The sequence below is a fragment of the Psammomys obesus genome, unplaced genomic scaffold, assembly GCF_907164565.1.
Source record: "Psammomys obesus unplaced genomic scaffold, mPsaObe1.curated_primary_1811, whole genome shotgun sequence".
Classification (NCBI taxonomy): Eukaryota; Metazoa; Chordata; class Mammalia; order Rodentia; family Muridae; genus Psammomys; species Psammomys obesus.
The window spans coordinates 1,786,807-1,805,764 of NW_026592510.1; the positions used below are offsets into that span (position 1 = coordinate 1,786,807).

The 18,958-nt window shown below is 40.4% G+C and overlaps 1 protein-coding gene across 7 annotated transcripts in view; it reads left to right on the forward strand.

Moving 5' to 3' along the window:
• Positions 1-18,958, forward strand: part of Cpeb3 (cytoplasmic polyadenylation element binding protein 3) — a 190,747-nt gene that overhangs the window by 90,062 nt on the left and 81,727 nt on the right. For 5 of the 7 annotated variants that reach the window (XM_055614100.1, XM_055614098.1, XM_055614095.1 and 2 more), the window contains exon 5: positions 14,723-14,746. The exons of the other annotated variants lie outside the window; for them this stretch is intronic. In XM_055614100.1, coding sequence (XP_055470075.1) covers positions 14,723-14,746 — 24 coding nt within the window. The remainder of the gene's footprint in view (positions 1-14,722; positions 14,747-18,958) is intronic. 7 annotated transcript variants of the gene reach the window in all.

The following is an 18,958-nucleotide window of genomic DNA, read 5'->3' on the forward strand; positions in this document are numbered from 1 at the left end:
AGAAAGAAAGCAGGAAATAAACTTAGGAGAGAAGGATGGGACAGCAGGTGTGGAAAGCAAGGAGGAATTAGCAGTAGTCTGTAAGCACTTAGTATATGGGAACATTTGCCAGAGTATTTGGGTGTGTGTAAGCATGCACACACACATGCACATATTTATGTGTGGAGGTTTGTACGTGTATGTGTGTGAATGAACATGCATGTAGAAGCCAGAAGTCAACCTTTCGTATCCACCATTTTTGGAGATTTTCTTACTAGCCTGGAGCTTGCTGACTATATGAGGCTGGTTGATGGGCCAGTGAGCCCCAGGGAGCTACCGTATCTGCCCCGTCATCACTGGGATTATAAGTGTGCATTATACCAGCTCACCTTGCACCCTGCATGAGTTATCGTGCTCACAAGGCAAGCGCTTTGCTGTCTGGACTTATCCCTAGTCCCTGATTTTCCTCAATAAGGACAGTAACTCTAGGGACTAGTGAGTGGTGAGCTAATCAGAAAGCAGACTCACTGCTTTCTCAAGACCTGAGTTTCCTTTCCAGCACCTGTGCTGGTCAACTCCAGTACCAGGGGGTTCAGTGCTGTCTTCTGGCCTTTGAGGATACTGCACACATATGACCTACACTCATACAGACACATATATAAAAAATAAATGAAGTAAAATGTTAAAGACTTTTTTTCCTTTTATCTATGTGGACGTTTTATCTGTATGTACATCTATTTGAACACCAGAAGAGGTCATCTCATCTCATGAGACTATAGTTATAGAAGGTTGGGAGCTTCCATGTGGGTGCTGGAAATTGAACTCAGGACTTCTTTAAGAGCAGCTAGTGCTTTTACCCACTGAGCCATCTCCAGCCTAAAATAAGTAAAAATTTAAGAGTACAAATCTAGTAATAATTACAAGACCTGTGTTTGGGCTGGATCCTGGACACAGCTAAAAAAGGAAGTTAATTCCTTCAGTGTTGTAGAATATAAAAAGATGGTAGTAGAAACTATCATTCATTAGTAAGACCTGCTGCTTGTCCAGTATTTCCAAAATAAAGTCAAATAGAAATTTGAAACAATGTATTCTTTCCTTTAGAATAGGTAATATTTTTTTCTTGCTGTTGTTTTTTGTTTGTTTTGTTTTGGTTTTTTTGAGACATGATTTCTCTGTGTAGCCCTGGCTGTTCTGGACATGCTTTGTAGACCAAGCTGGCCTTGCATTCACAGAAATCCACCTGTTTCTGCTTCTGAGTACTGGGACTAATGGCATGCACCACTTTTCTTGCTGTTGTAATAACTATCCATTGAACCATCTTCTTTATTCTTACTCCCAAACTAGAAGTTTGCATAATTCATCTTTTTCCCTGCCAGAAAAGGAAGGAGGCCCCTGAGAGTGCTTCTGGCTACCTATGTAGTAGTATTTGTATCAGGCACATTTTCGCTAAATAGCTTTTGGTTTTGCTCTTCTGCGTCAGGGGTATGCAGTTGCTTTAGCAGTTGTAGTCTTCCATGGCATTATGTCTGACTTGGTAATTTTTCTTCTGTCATGTTGATTCTCAGACAATTGCCTCTATAACCAGTCCAAGTCAAGTAGTTTAAAGCCCGGATGCTCAGTATTAGCTAAAAGGGTGTCATTTCCAAGGGTGTACAGCTTATTCCTTTTGACTTTAATCCCTTTTTCAGTTGAAAATAGGCTGTGGGAAACTGGCAAGTGCTTGATGAGTACACAAACAAGAATGTGTCTTAAGCAGGTAGAGTTGTTTGCTTCCAGCAGCTCTCTGCTGAGCATCTGAAAGCACAGGAAGCCTGCCTGTGCAGCATCCAACTAACACAGCTGTGGGTGGCCACGTCCGAGGTCAGGTCTATCTGATGTCACCTCTGACAAGCTCCATAACTTTAGGGCCTCAGTCTCAACTCCTAAAGTGGAGATAATGATCATGAAGATGGCAGTTACACAGCACAGTGGCTGACTTGTAGATAGATAAAGCTGCCCCCAGCCCTTGGTTTTTGCGTCAGTTTTATAGATGCCAGTTAAAGATCTCCCTTGATTTGTGTGTTAAGTTCCAAAATAAGAGCTTATGTTATAGTGATTATTTTTATTTTTGAGATATGATCTTACTTTGTACTCAGGCTGGCCTTGAATTTGCCCAGTCCTCTTGTTTTTGAGCCACCATGCCTGAGGTTCTGTTTTTTGTTTGTTTGTTTGTTGAGATAGGGTTTTTGAGATAGGCTGGCTTTCAGCAGTCAGTCTTGCTACCTCAGCCTCTGGAGGGCTGGGAATATAGGAATGTGCTAGTATGCCTGGCATTTAAAAGTTCATTTCATGTCATTTCATCATGATGATATCTTCCAAGCTGTCATGAGTGTTTGAAGATAGAGTTAAGTAGGAAATCTGAAGTGCCACGTCTGTCTGACAGAGAAATGATCCTCTACCTACAATTTTCCTCATCAGATTGCCCAAGGCAGTTAGAAATTGAAGAGTCCTGGGGGGAAACCTGGACAGTCTGAACCCTAAACTGTTCACATCTTATAAAGGGAGTAGGGAGCTGCAAGGGTGGTGCGTAAGGAGCCTGAGGTCCTGGGTGTCATCACCAGGGACTGCAGTGAAAGACAAAACAACAGCAACACACAACCCAAAGACACTGAGCTGCCTGAGAAGTTTCCAAGCCAATCATTGACCACAGAACATCTCCTGTGTGGCCCGTGCACTGGGCACTGGGGATATTAGCCACAGCTGTCCTCTACATGTCCCTTCTTAACTGATGTCTTTACATATTTTGGGATGCCTTTCTGTATTTGTGTTAGGACTGAGAGCTGACAGGGCATTTGTTGAGTTAAAAGAGGGAAGGGAATTGGTGTGAGTGTTTTGTTGGGCAGACTCTGATGTGGCTGTTACTCTCCTCCTCTCCCTCCTTTTCATGCTTTGCTGAGTATGAGCTCCTTGGGGAGGCTCAGCTGAGGGGAAGTGGCAGAGAGGGAGCTGAGCACATGATGTGTGTGTGCCAGAAGAGGAAGAAAGCCAGCTTTGCTAGAATTCCTGGTGGAATTTTTCAAAAATCAAAGAGCACATTGTTGTTATTTTTGCTTACTGTAACTGATGAGTAAAACATATTTTTGTTTTGTTTTGTTTTGATGAGATGGGGTCTTGCTCTGTAGCTTTGGCGGGCCTGCTCTGGAACTTACTGTGTAGCCTATGCTGGCCTCAAACTTTAGGCAATTCCACTGTCTCAGCTTCCAAAGTAGTAGAATTACAGGATTGGGTGACAATACCTGATTCTAAGAAAATATTTTTGTATGTTTGTGGGATTGTATATATTTGTATGATATGATTGTATATATTTGTATTTGTGTCTTTATCAGTCTCCTCACACTTTTTAAGTTAGCGTTTTTCACAGAGCATGGAGTTCACCGGCTCCTCTAGACTGGCTGCCAGTGAGCATCAGTGGTCCTTCTGTCTCTTCCCTCTGCCTACACCCCACTCCCTGTACCAAAGTGATAAGCTTATGGACATATGCTGCTTTGCCTGACTTCTGCATGGGCCTCATGCTTGTATGGCTTGCTTTTTTAGGGAGTGAGCCACGTCTCCAACCCTGTGTTGTTTTTTGAGATGGGTTCATATAGCTCAATCTGGCCTTGAGTTTGCTAGATAGCCAAGGCTGGCCTTAAACTTGATAATTCTACTGCTTCCACCACCAGAGTGGTGAGATTGTAATTATGGACGAGCAAAGAAAATAATTTCATATTGTATTTATTTGTTTATTTTGAGACACAGTTTTGCTAGGTAGCCCCAGTTAGCCTGGGAACTCACAGAAATCCACCTGCCTCTTCTTCCTGAATATTAGTATTAAAGGCATGAACCACCACATCCAGCAGAAAATAATTTCAGAAGGTAATATGATAGTGAAAGAATTTTTCTGGAACTTAAAAACCAAAGTAACTGTCTTTGAGATTTTGAAAATTTGGTAGGCAAGATCTCTAATTGCTGTTCTTCCTAAATCTGAGCAGAATTAGAAATTAAAATACCGGTGTGATGTGAACACATTATAATCAGTGGATAATCAAATAGTTATTAGGGAAATATATGATGTTTAACATACATTTGAAATAGGTTTGAATAGATGCTCTAAGACAACACTGTAAAGGGCCTGATTTGCTTTTTGTTTGTTTGTTTGTGCTACCAAGTTGGGATCTAATAAAGATATTTTAATATGGGATCAGGCACAAGGGTTAAGAGGAGAGATTGAAGGCATGGTTGTGTGCTTCCCTTAAAGGAATGTAACAGGATAGTACCTATGGGTAAGTCTTCACAGATACATAAACTGTCATTCAAGAAGCTGTGTGGGACTTGACCAAGATGACAAGGTGGAACCAGGAACAGAGCTTCCTTGAAGGTGTTTCTTTTTGCTTTAAATAATTAAGACACACACATACACACACACATATGCATGCAAGCATGCACTTTTAAGCATTTTAGCGAAAGCATACAAATTCAGTATCTTTGTAAAAAATACCTTTTCTTTTATTACTATATGACTATTATTCTTTTTTTTTTTTTTGAAAACTAGAATGGCCAGCCTGATCTACATAGCTTGATATTGAACATTAGAAATAAGTTAAGTTTGAAATCATCTGTGATTTTAATGGGTTTTGGAAGAGATTCCTTGTGTGTATGAAATCCCTCCAGTAACAGCAGTTGATTTTCTTCCTCACAGTAGAGACACAGGAACCAACTAGTTCAGGGACCTGACTGTTCCCTGTGGACTTCCTGTTTGCTTTGTACACTTATGTAAACAGTGTAGCCTGGACTTCCTGTTTGCAGCATTCACCATATGTGTAATTAACTTAAAAAAAAAACTCAGAGCTTAGTCTGTAAACATTTCAAAAAAGACCTTTCACTATGCCAATTATAACTCAGTAAAGAAAACACAAAATGTTTTAAGGCTGTAACTGAAGCTCAGTGATAAAGCAGTAGCCAGTCATGAGCAAAGCTCTGGTTGGATTCCCAGTGTTGCTGAAGAGAAAAGTGTGTCCATCCATATACATTACATAAAGAAATTCAACCTTTGTGCTTACATCGATGGCTACAAAAAAATGTTTAATTTTTTTCATGGATATAATATGTATAATGAACATTTACATGTGATGTTTTGTGGTGCTTTGATACTGGTATGCATTGTGTAGTATAAAAATTCATGATAATTCTCATATTCATTATTTCACATTTATCATTTTTTTGTGATGAAAGTGTTTGAAAATCTGATTATTGCTGGGGTTGATGGCACTGGGCTGTAATCCCAGAAATTCAAGAAACTGAGGAAGGAGGATCATAAATTCAAGCCAGCCTGGGCTACAGAACAAGTATAAGGTCATCCTGTGCTGGTGGGAGGGGAGCATAGATGCCAGGGGCTGGGCGAGGGGATACAGAGATACCAGGGGCTGGGGAGATGGCTCAGTTGGTAAATCTCTTGCCACACAGGCATAAGGAGTTCAGTCTCCACCACCCACATAAGAAGCCAAGTATGATAGCATGCGCTGAATCCTAGCACCAGGAAAGTGGCGACAGTTGGAACCTTGGAGTTTGCTGGCTAGTTAGCGTAGCCTAATTGGTGAGCCCCAGGCCAGTGAGAGAAAAGACAAGAAACTGTGGATGGTACTGGAGGAGAAACAACATCTAAGGCTGTCCTCTGTTCTCCAAATACATGTGCACACACATGCTTGGCACCTGAACACATGAATGTGAACACACACATGAAACCTGGCGATCTGAGTTCAATCCCTGCATCTGCGTGGTGAAAAGTGAACTGGTTCCTCAGATTGTCCTATGAGCTACACACAAATACACTGGGGTGCGTGTGTGCACCTACACACACACATACACACACACAATTAAATGAAATCTCATCATTAGCAACATCATAGATGAACCTTAAAAACATGTTAAATGAAATAAGTCATAGAAAGACAAATGCTGCATGACTTTATCCATTTGTGGGATGTAATTTTAATATTGACATTTCTCCATACTGGGTATGTTTTAGCCAGGTGGAAAGTAGCTTTTATTCAGGCTAGGAGCCAGGTCAGATATGGGAGAAATGAGCTTTTTCTTGTGGCTGGAATTGTTCCCAAACTCCCAAATATGTTATTTTTGGGAACTTTCTTCTCTGGAGGAGCCCTTGTTTTTATTTGGGTGAAGCCCCGATAGTAGGCAGGGGATATGGAACACTGACCAAAGGGCCCAGCGTTGCTGCTGTTGAATCCTGAACATGTCAGTATCCATGTGTTGGTTTACTCTTTGCTTTATAATTCTCTACATTGTTTTGGGGTTCAGAATTATAGAATTAGCAAGTACTGGCTGTCCCAAATAATCAGAAATTGAAGATTTATCAAGTTTGAAGAGATCTCATGAGAGTTTTGACATAGTGGTCTGGAGAAGATGACTTATTGAAAACAGATGCTCTGGCTTTTGTTTCTTTGAGACAAGGTCTTGGCATCCTGGTTTGCAACTCTTGATTCTCCTGCCTCAGCCTAGTGGTGAGGCAAACGTATGTGCAACTACACTGGGCCAAACGCTAACTGTCTGAGTGCATGCACAAGAGCAAAGCCTGAACACGGGCATCATGCATGCTAGTCAAGTACTCTACCACTAGCTACATTCCCAGTCCGTTGATTGTAACTTAGTGTGTTGCCTACTCAAATGATGATTACTAAAAAATGTTTGAGCCAGGTGTGTTGGTACATACTTTTAATCCCATCTCTCTGGAGACAGAAGCAGGGCGAGCTCTGAGTTAGAGGCCAACCTGGTCTACATAACAAGTTCCAGGACAGTAAGGACAGCACACTGTGACCTTGTCTCAAAAAACAAACAAACAAACAAACAAACAAAAACCCAAAAACAAATTGTTGCAAGCTGGAGAGAGATGGCTCAGCGTTAAGAACACATATTGCTCTTACTTTCAGAGACCCAAGTTTTATTCCCAGCCCCTACCATGTTAGATGGCTCACAATTGCCTGCAACTCTAGCTCCAGGAGGGTCTGAGGCCTCCAACATCTGAGGGCACCGAAACACATGCACATACACATGTGCACACAGCTAACAGCGACACTTGCCCACTGAGGACACGGTGCTTGCTGGTCTGAGGATGTAGATCCGTTGGTAGAGTGAATGCACACTGGACGCCTAGCATATGGGATGCTCTGGGTGGAGTGCCTATAGGATTGGACGTTCTGGGTTCCTCCACTGCATAGTGACTTTGAATCCAGCTATGGCTACTTGAGGCCCTGTTTCAAAATTTAAAAAATAATTGTTTCTAAGGGTTGGTTTGTTTTTTGAGATACCTAGGCTGGTTCTGGAAATTGCTGAGTGGCTAAAGATAACCTTGAAACCTTCATCCTCTTGTCATCACCTTCCAGATGCTGGGATCACAGGCTTCTTTTGTCATACCCAGTAAGCAAGGGAGTTTTGCTTTTTGTATGGTTGTTTGAGATGGATTAGAAGGAAAATAGTCAAGTAGAAATTTGCCTTATGGTAACTTTGGTATGTATGTTAAACAGCATAAAATAAAACATGACATATATTTATTAGTAAGGCTAAAAATTAATGCAAGAACTCCAAATGCTAATGTAGTGTACATACATACATGCAGGCAAAACACTCATTATACATGTATTAAAATACATACATAATTTTTAAAAGAGTGTTGATAGTTAGGGATTAAATTTCAGGAACTAAGCATAGGTGGTAAATACTTTTTATCCCGGTACTTGGGAGTCAAAGGTAGGTGGATTTCTTAAGTTCCAGGCCAGTCTGGTCTACAGCGTGAGTTCCAGGGCAGCCAAGGAAACACAGAGAACCCTGTCTCAACATAATAAAAAAAATAATTTCAAAGATCCTGAAAACTTCTCAGGAAACTCAAAGCTGGTAAACATAGTAAGAAAAGTAGCAGGATAAAATCAAGATGTAGAGCAGGGCCTGGTGAAACACACCTTTAACCCCAGCACTTGGGAAGGAGAAACAGGAGGATTTCTTGAGGGCCAGGCCAGTCTACTCTAGATAGCAAGTTTAAGGGCTTCACAGTGAGACTGTTTAATAAACAACAACAAAAACAAAAAACCTAAAACAGTAGAATAAACCCAACCAAAGATTTCTGTAATGACAACTTTAAAACATGGAAGAAACTGAGGCTAGTGAGATCACTCTGTGGGGAAAGGCTCCTGTTATACAACCCAGGATACATGGAAATGCATAAGGAAAGGACAAATCCAAATCTCTGTCCTCCACTGCCCCCTGTGCACCGTGGCACCCACTGCTCCAGAATAATGTCAGATTCACTGAAGGAAGCAGTTGAAGATAGAAAGCTCCTTTGTGCTCATGGATTAGCAGACGTAATGTTGTGAGAATAACTGTATTACCAAACACGAGCTACAAACTCAGTGAAATCATAGGAATTCCAATGGCATTCTTCCCAGAATGAGAAAAAAAATCCTGAAATTCCTCTGAGCACAAAAGACAAACCAATTATAAACAGAAAGAGCAATGCTGTAAGTACCACAATACTCCATCCAGAACCATATTAGAGAGCTATACTAAGAAAAACCGCAGGGTCCTGGCTGAAAAACAATGTGTAGGTACAACAGAGACTCTGGTCAAGCGCGATGTGGAGCTTTAGTCTCAGAACTCAAAGTTACAACAAAAGGATCGCCGTGAGTTCGAGGGCAGCCTGGACTACTACTTAGTAAGACCCTGTCATGCGTTTGAAGGTAGCATGGATCACTGCTATATAAACTTGGCTTGAACTCGGGAACAAGTAGGAAGCCAGGCATAATGGTGTCATCCTGTCACCCCAATACTTTGTAGGTGGAGGCACAAGGATTGGGAGTTTAACATGAGTTGAGCTACATGACTTCTCGGTCTCTAACCAAACAAACCACATAGTACAACCACCTAATCTTTTGGTAAAGATGTCAAGAATATACATAGAAAAAGGCAGCTCTTCACAACATGTTGCTGGGGAAACTGGGCATCCATATGTAAAAGAATGTAACTTGACCCTTATCTTTCACTCTACCAAAAACAAAAAAGCATAATGTTCAAATGGATCAATGACCTTAAGGTCTGCCATTCTCAAACTGCTTAGGAAAACAGAGGAGTGTATGGGCACAGACTTTCGGCAAAGGACTCCTACCGAATAGGAAATAATCCCAAGAGTTAACAGGTGGGATTGTATGGAATTAGGACGTTTTTACAAAGCCGAGGAAACCATCAACAGAGTGAAGAGACAACCTATAGAATAGGGAAACATGTTTGCCAGCTATTCATCCACCAGGAGACTAATGTCTAGAATTTGTACAAAATTAACAAGTTCATTCAAGTAATTAAGGAGGTAATGAATTGAATGGACACACCTCACCTTAAAGGAAGACATGCAATTGACCCATAAATACCCAGAAAAGTGTTCAACATCCTGAGTCATAAGACAAATGTAAGCTATAGCTGCCTTGATTTTTATCTCACCCCAGTCAAAATGGCTGTCATCAAGAAAACAAATGACAGTAGCCTGCTGTGTGACTCACACTTGTAACTATGCCACTTTAGAGGCACAGAGGACATAGGCTCACCTTGGGTTTGAGGTCAGTCTGCCTCAAATAAAGGACATATGCAAAGGAGTGAGGAAAACCCTTGTACATTGCTGGTGGGAATGTAAATTTGTGTATCAATATGGAGGTTTCTAAAAACCTAAAACTTCCCTATATATTATCTAGCAATTACCTAGCAGTAACAAGCCTGGATATACATAGACATATTCAAAGGAGTCTTAAGTCAGCATTCCACAGATACTGTTCTGTATCCATGTTTATTACTGCCAGCCTAAGTGTCCGTCAGTAGGTAAGAAAATGTGGTATGCAGGCATTATAGCACAAGTCCTTAATCCCAGCACTGCAGAGACAGGCAGACTCTCTTGAGTTTGAGGCCAGCCTCTTATAATAGAGTGCTGTAGGACCACCAGGGCTATATAGTCAGGTCCCATATTTTAAAGATGTGGTACATATACAAAATGAAACTTCACCTATAAAAACAAATGAAATTATGACACACAGGAAAATGAACGGATCTGGAGACCATTATGTTAAATAAAATAAGCCGGGCTTAGAAAGACAAATACCATGTTTCCTCTCATGCAGAATATACACACATGCACGCACACACACACACACACATCACCCCTACCAAAGAGGAAGAACGGGCACTATAAGAGGAAAAGAATGAGTCTCTGGAAAGGAGGGAGGAACAAGAGAAAATAATGGAATGAATGTGTTGTGAAAACAGAAGGCAACAGTCTTTGTGAGGAGGCCAGTGTGGCAAACCAAACAAGGTATTATGCATACATGCTTGAAAATGTCAGAGGGAAGCCCGTTTCTGTACATACAAGCCAAAAATAATAAAAATTTTAAAAAGATTCAGGGCTGGTTTACTGGTAAAGTGCTTGTCCTGCAAGACGTGGCCTATGTTTGATTCTCAGAACCCATGTAAATAATCAGGGTATGGTCGTAGAGTTTGTGTGCTGGCTATGGGGAGGCTGAGGCAAGTGGATTCACATGGATCTCTGGCCAGCCAGTTGACAAGTTCTAGGCCAAATGGACAATACTTGAGCAATGACACCCACAGTATCTTCTGGCCCCACACAAAATCACATGCACCACACAAATATGACCTCACACAGGGATGGGGGTATAGTTCGGTATCTTCTTGGCATGCACCAAGTTATGGGTATTCTAATACTCAGCACTACTTTAAAAAATTAGTTCTTGGAGTAATCAGAAAAATATTTCATCTTACTGTATTAATACAGCATAGATGTATTAATACAGCCAAAGATTAGCCGTGCCCTGTGTGGCTGTGCACACCTGCAATCCCAGCATGTGAGAGGTGGCGGCAGCCCTGGCTGACCTGGAATCTGCTGTGTAAACCAGGATAGCTTTGAATTTGTGATTACAGCCACCCCCTACACACACACACCTGTTTGTTTGTTTTGTGTTTTGCGACAGGGTCTTACTTGTAGCCCAGGTTGTCTTGAAATTCCCCATATCAAGCAGGTTGGCCTTGAAATCCCGGAGCTCTAGCTACCTACCTCTGCCTTCTGAGTATTGTGATTAACGGCTTGCACCACAAGCCTTTTTTTTTTTTTTTCTTTTTCTAAAGTGGTACAGTGTTTATTGGTTGCTAAAGTAAATGAAGAAAGGAGGGAATATATTAGCCCGTGTTCCTACAAAAGTGTCTATATACAGTGTCTCCCTGGTCCTTTTTGTTGTTCTATGTAGGTCGTTTTATGCTTTCTGATACCAAGTTTTTGTTTTTCCATTCTTTTCCTTTACTTTAGACATTATAATATAATTACATCATTTCTCCCTTCCCTTATTTAAAGTTTTTATATTCAACAATCTTCCTTAAAGTTCTATACATTTCTAGAGGAAAGCACTTCCTTTTATTTCCAAGCTCTTCAGTGTTCATTACCTTTCTGTAATGGAAGCATTTGACTCTACTGGACTGTTCACAAATAGTCCTCTCATAAACAGTAATCAAATTTTAAATTACCGTCAGCATTGGCCTGTGTTCTACAGACTATCAAAGCACGTCATGCACTGTCTCCCCTTGACTGTACACTCTAGGAGACCTGGCTTGTCAGCGCCAGCTTGGCGTCCGGTCTTGTGTTTGTGCATGTGCAAGTGTTCATGTATCTGTGAATGTGTGTGTCCGCCAGAGGTTGACATCAGGTGTGTTGCTCTCTCATACTCTTCCTTTTTCTGACAGGGTGTCTCACTGAACCTGGATCTCACCAATCTGGCTCGGCTGGTTGGCCTCCCCAGTGATTTGATTATAGCATGTGTGGTCATGTCCAGCTTTTTATGTGGATGCTATGAACTCAAACTTAGGGCTTCATGCTTGCATAGCAAGCCCTCGACCAACTGAGCCATCCCCCCAAACCCAAACTTTTGACATTACACCATAACAGTGTCAGCTACAACATTCGTGTTGGAGAAGTCTGTAGTAGAGTTACACACACACACACACACACACACACACACACACACACACACCACAAAGCTGTGCCTGTTGTGTCAGACATGATGGCACATATCTTTAATCCTCAGAGGTACCTCTGAAGCAGAGGCAGGCAGATCTCTGTGAGTGCCAGGCCAGCAGAGCTATATACTGTCTCAAGAACAAAAACAAAACAAAAAAACCAACAAAGAAAAACAAGCCATAAATTTGGATGTTACATTAAATCATATTAATGGGTGTGAAACATACAGTGAGCATTCATTTGTTGCTGCTATAATAAAAATACCATAGGGATCACAGAGAAAATGTTGTTTTGGACCAAGGTGGAACCCTCAGTGAGGTACAGAAACAAGTTTAAGTATGCCAGATTGCTTCTTAAATTGCTTGTCTATTCTGTATGCTGTCCTGCCATTAGGAACCCATTTACAGTTTTGTTTACAAATGGAAAATGAGAAGACTATGGTAAACTTTAAAAGAAAGCTTTAGTGGAAGTTTCAATAGAGGTCTTTTGCACCTCTTCCCCTCTCTCAATTCAAAGCGTTCATCCCATCCCCCAAAGCCTGTCTGGATCTATTCGCTTTGTGTACCCAGATGTTTGGCTGCTATAGATTTGAGTGAGCAGCATTCTCATTTATTCTTTCCGTGAAGTGCTAAGAACCAGTGGTCATTGGTTTTTGTATTCTTTCTCATCAGATTTTTTTTAATGGTGCATCTGTCCCAAAATCTGAGATAATGGTGGCGGGACATGATGTGAGGGAGAACACTGAGTAATCTTGAACTACAGAGTACTTCCATTTTCTCTCTGAGTAGAGCTTGTGTGTCTGTGCCAGACAACATGACATCACTGAGAATGAGAAGAAGGAACAAGGATAGGATGTCAAATTTATTTCATTGTGTTCAAAATGTTAACCCATCAGTACTGATTTGCCCATGTTATTGTGGGTTAAGCAAGCTCTTTTGGGGTCCTACTAGGAAGCCAACTATGACTTGTGACACTTGATTTGGTTCCAAATTGAAAAGTAAGTCCTTTTACATGCTCTTTGGAATTCATCCCCTGTGGAATGATGGAAACAGTAATAGCTGTGTAAATTCAGATGAGATTTGTTCATTGCAGGTTGTAGGTAGGGTTGGGGAAATGAGGGAGGGAGGGGTTAGGACCTGAACTGGGCAACTCTTTCTCATCTTTCCGTAGAGGGAAAGTAAAGAGGACAAAGGTGGAGGTGATAGTGAGTTAGAAAAGTGGTGGTGGCACATGCCTTTAATCCCAGCACTTGGGAGGCAGAGGCAGGCAGATCTCTGACTTCCAGGCTAGCCTCATCTACAGAGTAAATTCCAGGACAGCCAGGGCTACACAGAGAAACCCTGTCTTAGGAAAAAGAAAAAAAAAAGTGGAAAGCAATGATAGTAGTGAGTGGCTTCAGTGATGTTGAAAAGTCTGGAAGCTTCAAGGAATGTATTTTCTTATTTATTACTCCATATGATGGTCCTTTTTCAGTGTAAGTGAATTTTGTGGCATTTTATGCTTCAAAAATATATTAAATGCAGTTTAAGTTCTCATTTATTTTTATAGAACCAGAGGTTTCAAATTTTAAAATATTTCCATTCTGAAATCACTGTAGATAAGTAGTGATAAGTGAAACCACAGTCCAGCTGTGCTAAACAGTAGCTACGTTGTGAAGAGCAACCTTCAAGAGTTCTGTTATTATGGACCCTCGTGAGCAAATCCAGAGCCTGGATCTAACTCTACCTCTGCTTTTCATTTTATAGATGTAAAACGTAGCATTTCTCCCTTCTATGATATGACCTATGATATGATGTGGAAAACAAATGGAGAGAGGAAGAGAAAGTTTGCTAGGAATTTTACAGAAGCTAGGTGGGGAGATGGCTCAGGGATTCAAGCACTTGTCAAAGCGTGAGAGGACAGGAGTTTGGCTGCTTGCTTAGAAGCCAAATATGCACGCCTGTAGTCAGAGCACGCAGGAGGTAGACAGGATCCTGGGGCAAGCTGGCTAGCTAGACTAGTCAGACTCAGCACACTGTTGGTTCAACAAGAGACCTTGCCTCAGTAAATAAAGTAAGCAGTTAAGGAAGACACATAATATCAGCTTCAGGACTCCATATGTATGTACACACACACTTGCACACATGTGCGTCCACATGTAAATATGCATATACACAAAAAATTCACAGAAATGGATTCTTTAAAGAAAAATAATTTTTATACATTTTCAGGTCATTTGTGAAGCATGTCTGTGTGTGTTTGTAGTAAGAAGTTTGAAATGCCCACCATATATCACAACTTTTGGTTATTTAGAATAATATTTTTCTTGAGTGGTGTCTATGTCTGATAGTAACATAAGGTTCAAATGAAGATTTACAAGTTATTTTTAAGGAGATCTTATCTGGGTCGAACATAGAGGACAGGCCTGCCCCAACATAGCCGATATAATCCTTACAAGTCTCGGGGAGCTCGGCACGCTCTATGCTGCTGCCCAGCCAGCTGAGTTGGAGGTCCCCTCCCCAGTCCGGTGTGTTAACAGTCAAGTTGAACAGTTTCTCCAGACTTACAATTTCAAGAATATTTAGAAAACATTGTGTGAACATCTTTTTTTTTTTTTTAATTTCTAAATTTACCATTTTGATACAAATACCCATGGTTTTCTTCTGTGTTTACATGCAGCCAGGAGCTATGGGCGGAGACGAGGTAATTTTTTTTTTTTTTTAATGAGATCTTTTGCTTGCCAAACTGTGAGTAAGTATGAGTCTGTATGTATTTATGTCTGTGCGTATGACAGTAATTAATGTATGGCCTGATGTGCTAGCTTAATTATTTTAGAAAAGTAATTATTTTATTATATTTCTTTTTTGTTTATTGGTAATTTATTTTTTTAATCATAATAAAGATACAGCAAAGTATCTGGAAGTTTTGTTGTTTGGATTTTTGTGAATGAACACGAGGAAATAAAGGCCAAGTGTATGTATTTTTTTGCCCTGTATTTCTATGGTCTTTTCATATGATTAAGAGGGTGGAGGATAAGTTTTGGGGGAATTTTTGATTTTATAAAGTTATTGATGAGTGGGTTTTTTTTGTTGTATCCAAAGACAAGTTTCTCCTAAGGATAGGAGAAGCTTACATTTTAAGGCCCCTTCCAAGGTATAATTTGTGTGTGTTTGTGTGTGTGTGTGTGTTTTAAAAAGGACCACAAAATTTACTTTAGTCCCTATAAAACCTAAACTAATTAATATAACTTTCATTTGTGTAATGCTGTAACCCCTTGAGTGAGTCCACATTTGTAACTGTCTACAAATGGTTTGAAGAAATAGCAAGAGGAAGCCTAGAAGATGGGAAAGGTGGGGCACAGGGCAAAGACCTGGGTTGGAGTCAGCTGACTCAGATCTGGTTTCCTCATCTGCAAATTATGAGGTAATAGAACCAATCGTGGCCAACGTCACAATCTCAGAAATTCTAGTTTTAAGAAAAGGTGCACATGCCTGTCAAGCATTCCACAAATGTGAGCTCTGACTGCTGCTCATTGCAAAATCGGGGAGGGTGACTCTGTCTTGCTGTGTGACTTCAGGCTAAAGCTAGAACCCAAATCAGATTCTGTCTCTGTTTCATATTTGCTAATGTTTACCTTTTGTCAGCATACCTCTGCCTTTGCTTGTCGTAAAGAGAAAATAATGATAGTAAATTGATAACATTTTATTATTTATTACATAGTAAATATTTATTGAATAAATGAATATTGGCTACATTTAATGTATGTATGATAGAATGTTAATTATAATCACTTTTACTTTGGGAAGTATATTTCTGTATTTGTTTTTTAGTATAAAATAACTTTTATTTGTATAAGTTTTATGTATAGAACATAACTGTTTTCCTTTAGAACCAGAAAATTTACAAATGATAGATAATTGCTTCTTTTGTCAAAAAATTCCTCAGCTAAGATCATGTGCCTGATCCCAGGCATGATCACTTGCCTGTGATCAGATTTAAACATGATCATATTTAAAATAATATGATAAATAGTGGATAGAAATATTTTATGTGTACCTTAATCATAAAAGTAAAGAAACTTTAATCACATCTCCTATCTTTATGTCATTGTAGATTTTCCACCTTATTAGCTAAGTACACTGATTAAGTTTCTCCGCTCCCAACATCTGCTGTAAGGGTATAACAGTAGGACAGTTTGACTGATTGGACTCTATTCAGTAAATGCTCTGTATTCTTTATATAGTAAAGCACATCTTCCTCAAAATTGTTTTATTGTCAACAAACCAGAAATAGAGGTTAAAATATAAATATTATGTAGGAATAAATAATAGTTTAGTTATAGGACTCTAACCCAACTAAGATTAAGATCATACCTTTCAAAACACAAAATGTTTAAAATTTACAAAAACAGCATTGAAATAGCAATGTGACTTACCCGGGGTTTTGTGGCATTAGTCACATGAAATAGATGCAGAGTTTTGAGAATTTCTACCTAATTTATAGCTCTTCCTTCCTAACAAGTTAAACCATAAATTTTACTGTAAGCCATGGAAGGAGAAATGTGCTCATAGCCGTTTTCACTGAGATGGCTTCACACTTACACGCTATGAGTTCTGTCCTCGTTTGCTTAGGAACTTGAAACCTGGTCCCCATATTACCAATATACAGTGAAGAAAATTACCTAGATCTAAAAAAATATTTTTCAATTGAAATATTGATCATTTCATAGTACATTCAATATAATTTTTTTTTAATCTTAGGCACATTTTACACATAATATAACAAAGAACTCCTACATGCAGACATCAGCACCTTCAGATAAGAAAACTACAGTGCTGGACTGGGGAAATAGCTCAGTTGGTAGAATGCTCGCCTAGCCTGCATGAAGCCCTGGGCTCTGTTCCCTGTACAGAATGAAAGCGGATGTGGTGGTGCACCCCAGCAGTCCCAGCACTTGCAATGGAGACCAGAGGAACTTGATTCTTTTCGGTCCATAGAAATAAATACCATGATTTTTTGGTCATTCCCATTTCTTTATTTTGATGTTGGAACTCAAAGCTAATGCCTCATATATACACCAGGCAAGTGACCTATCACAAGTCACATTTCTGTCTCTGCCTTCCTTTGGAAGAACAGCGAGCTCTCTTAACCTCTGAACCATTTTCCAGCACTTTTTAAAAATTTATTTAATTTTTAGTTTATGTGTGTTAGTGTGAAGGTGTCAGATCCTTTGGAATTGGTGTTACAGACAGCTGTGAGCTGCCATGTGGGTGCTGGGAATTGAACCCAGGTCCATTTGGAAGAGCAGACAGTGCTCTTAACCACTGAGCCATCTCTCCAGCCCTTGCCTTCCTTATTTTTAATTTCAAAAACTGAAATCCTAGAAATACCTGTTAACACCTTTTTGTACCATACATGTTTCATGTTAGTAGAAAATGCAGTGAGGAGTGGCGAATACAGCATTTTCAATTGAGGTAGACCTCCTGGACAGTAGACGGGAGCCCACTTGCCCAGACTTGCCTCTAGTTTCTTAGGCTCCCCCTAATCTCAGCTGCTCTCATTTTTGCTGCCCCATGTTTGGGAAACACCACTCTGCCTGACACTCTCCGTCCCCATTGAGGGTTCCTGTGATCTAGTACTCCATATCTTACCAGCAGCAGCGTCTCTTCTCACTCCATCTTTCTCCAACCAATCTGTGTGCTCTGCTGTCCGCTGCTCATTGTCAAGTACTGACCACTCATCCTTTCTTCTAAGTCTTAATTCACTAGTGTGAACCAAATTCAAGCCTCTCCCTTCCTTTTTTCATTACTTCATTTTTAGAACTTATGTGCATAGGTCTTTGTCTCTGTGTGTGTGTGTGTGTGTGTGCGTGTGTGTGAGTGCGCACGCGCGTGCATGTGTGTACCCTGTATCAGCCTGGTGCCAGCAGAGACCAAAAACAAACATCTGTCCTCTTGGAACTGGAGTTAGAGACGGTTGTGAGCCCCTGGAAACTGAACCCATGTCTTCAGCGAGAGCAGCAAGTGCTCTAATTGCTGAGCCATCTTTCCAGCCCTGCCAAGCTGTATCCTTTTAAGAAGCCCTGCTCAGTGGCCTTAGAGACAGTCTTTTCCTCTACTTAACATCTTGTGTTCTTCCTCGTCTTTTCTTCGTACCCTGATTCTTCAGTTGAAGATAAGCTATTTGAGGACAGTGTGACTTGTGCCGAACAGTCTGCTCTGTTAATTGTCAAATTAAATGCTTATTGACTAGGATTACTTTGAAATAGCACTCATCTATGCAGAAGAATTTGGCTTTATATTTTTCAATTATTAGCTGGAAATAATGGTACCTGCCTATAATCCTGGCCACTTTGAAGGCTGAGTATCACATGAGTTAGGAGTTTGGGGCCAGCGTAAGTAGTACCATGAGCTCCTATCTCTAAAAATGAAGTAAAATAAAATATTAAAAATTACTTGCTAGACATGGTGGCACAAGCCTGTAATTCTAATGCTTGGAAGGATGAGGCAGGAGGATTGCCTCATGTTTGAGACTAGACTGAGGTACATAACCAGTACCAGGCTAGCCAGCGTTCCACAGCAAGACCCTTTCTTGAGATCCAAAAAATCTAGGCTTAGTGGCACGTGCCTTTAATCCCAGCACTTGGGAGGCAGAGGCAGACGGATCTCGTTCAAGGCCAATCTAGTCTACATGGTGAGATTAGGCCTGAATGAATGAATGACAGTAGATAAATAAATAGTGGGAAAAAAGAAAGCTTTGACTTTAATAATTTTGAATGCCTTAATCTTCTTTGTATCAGATGCTGTGCTAACTGTTGCCTGCATTTTGATTCCCACTGTCTTAAGTCTCCAGAGTGCTAACCATAGAGAAGTAGGGGGATGAGGGTGTGGGGTAGGAGAAACAGGTAGCAGGTGA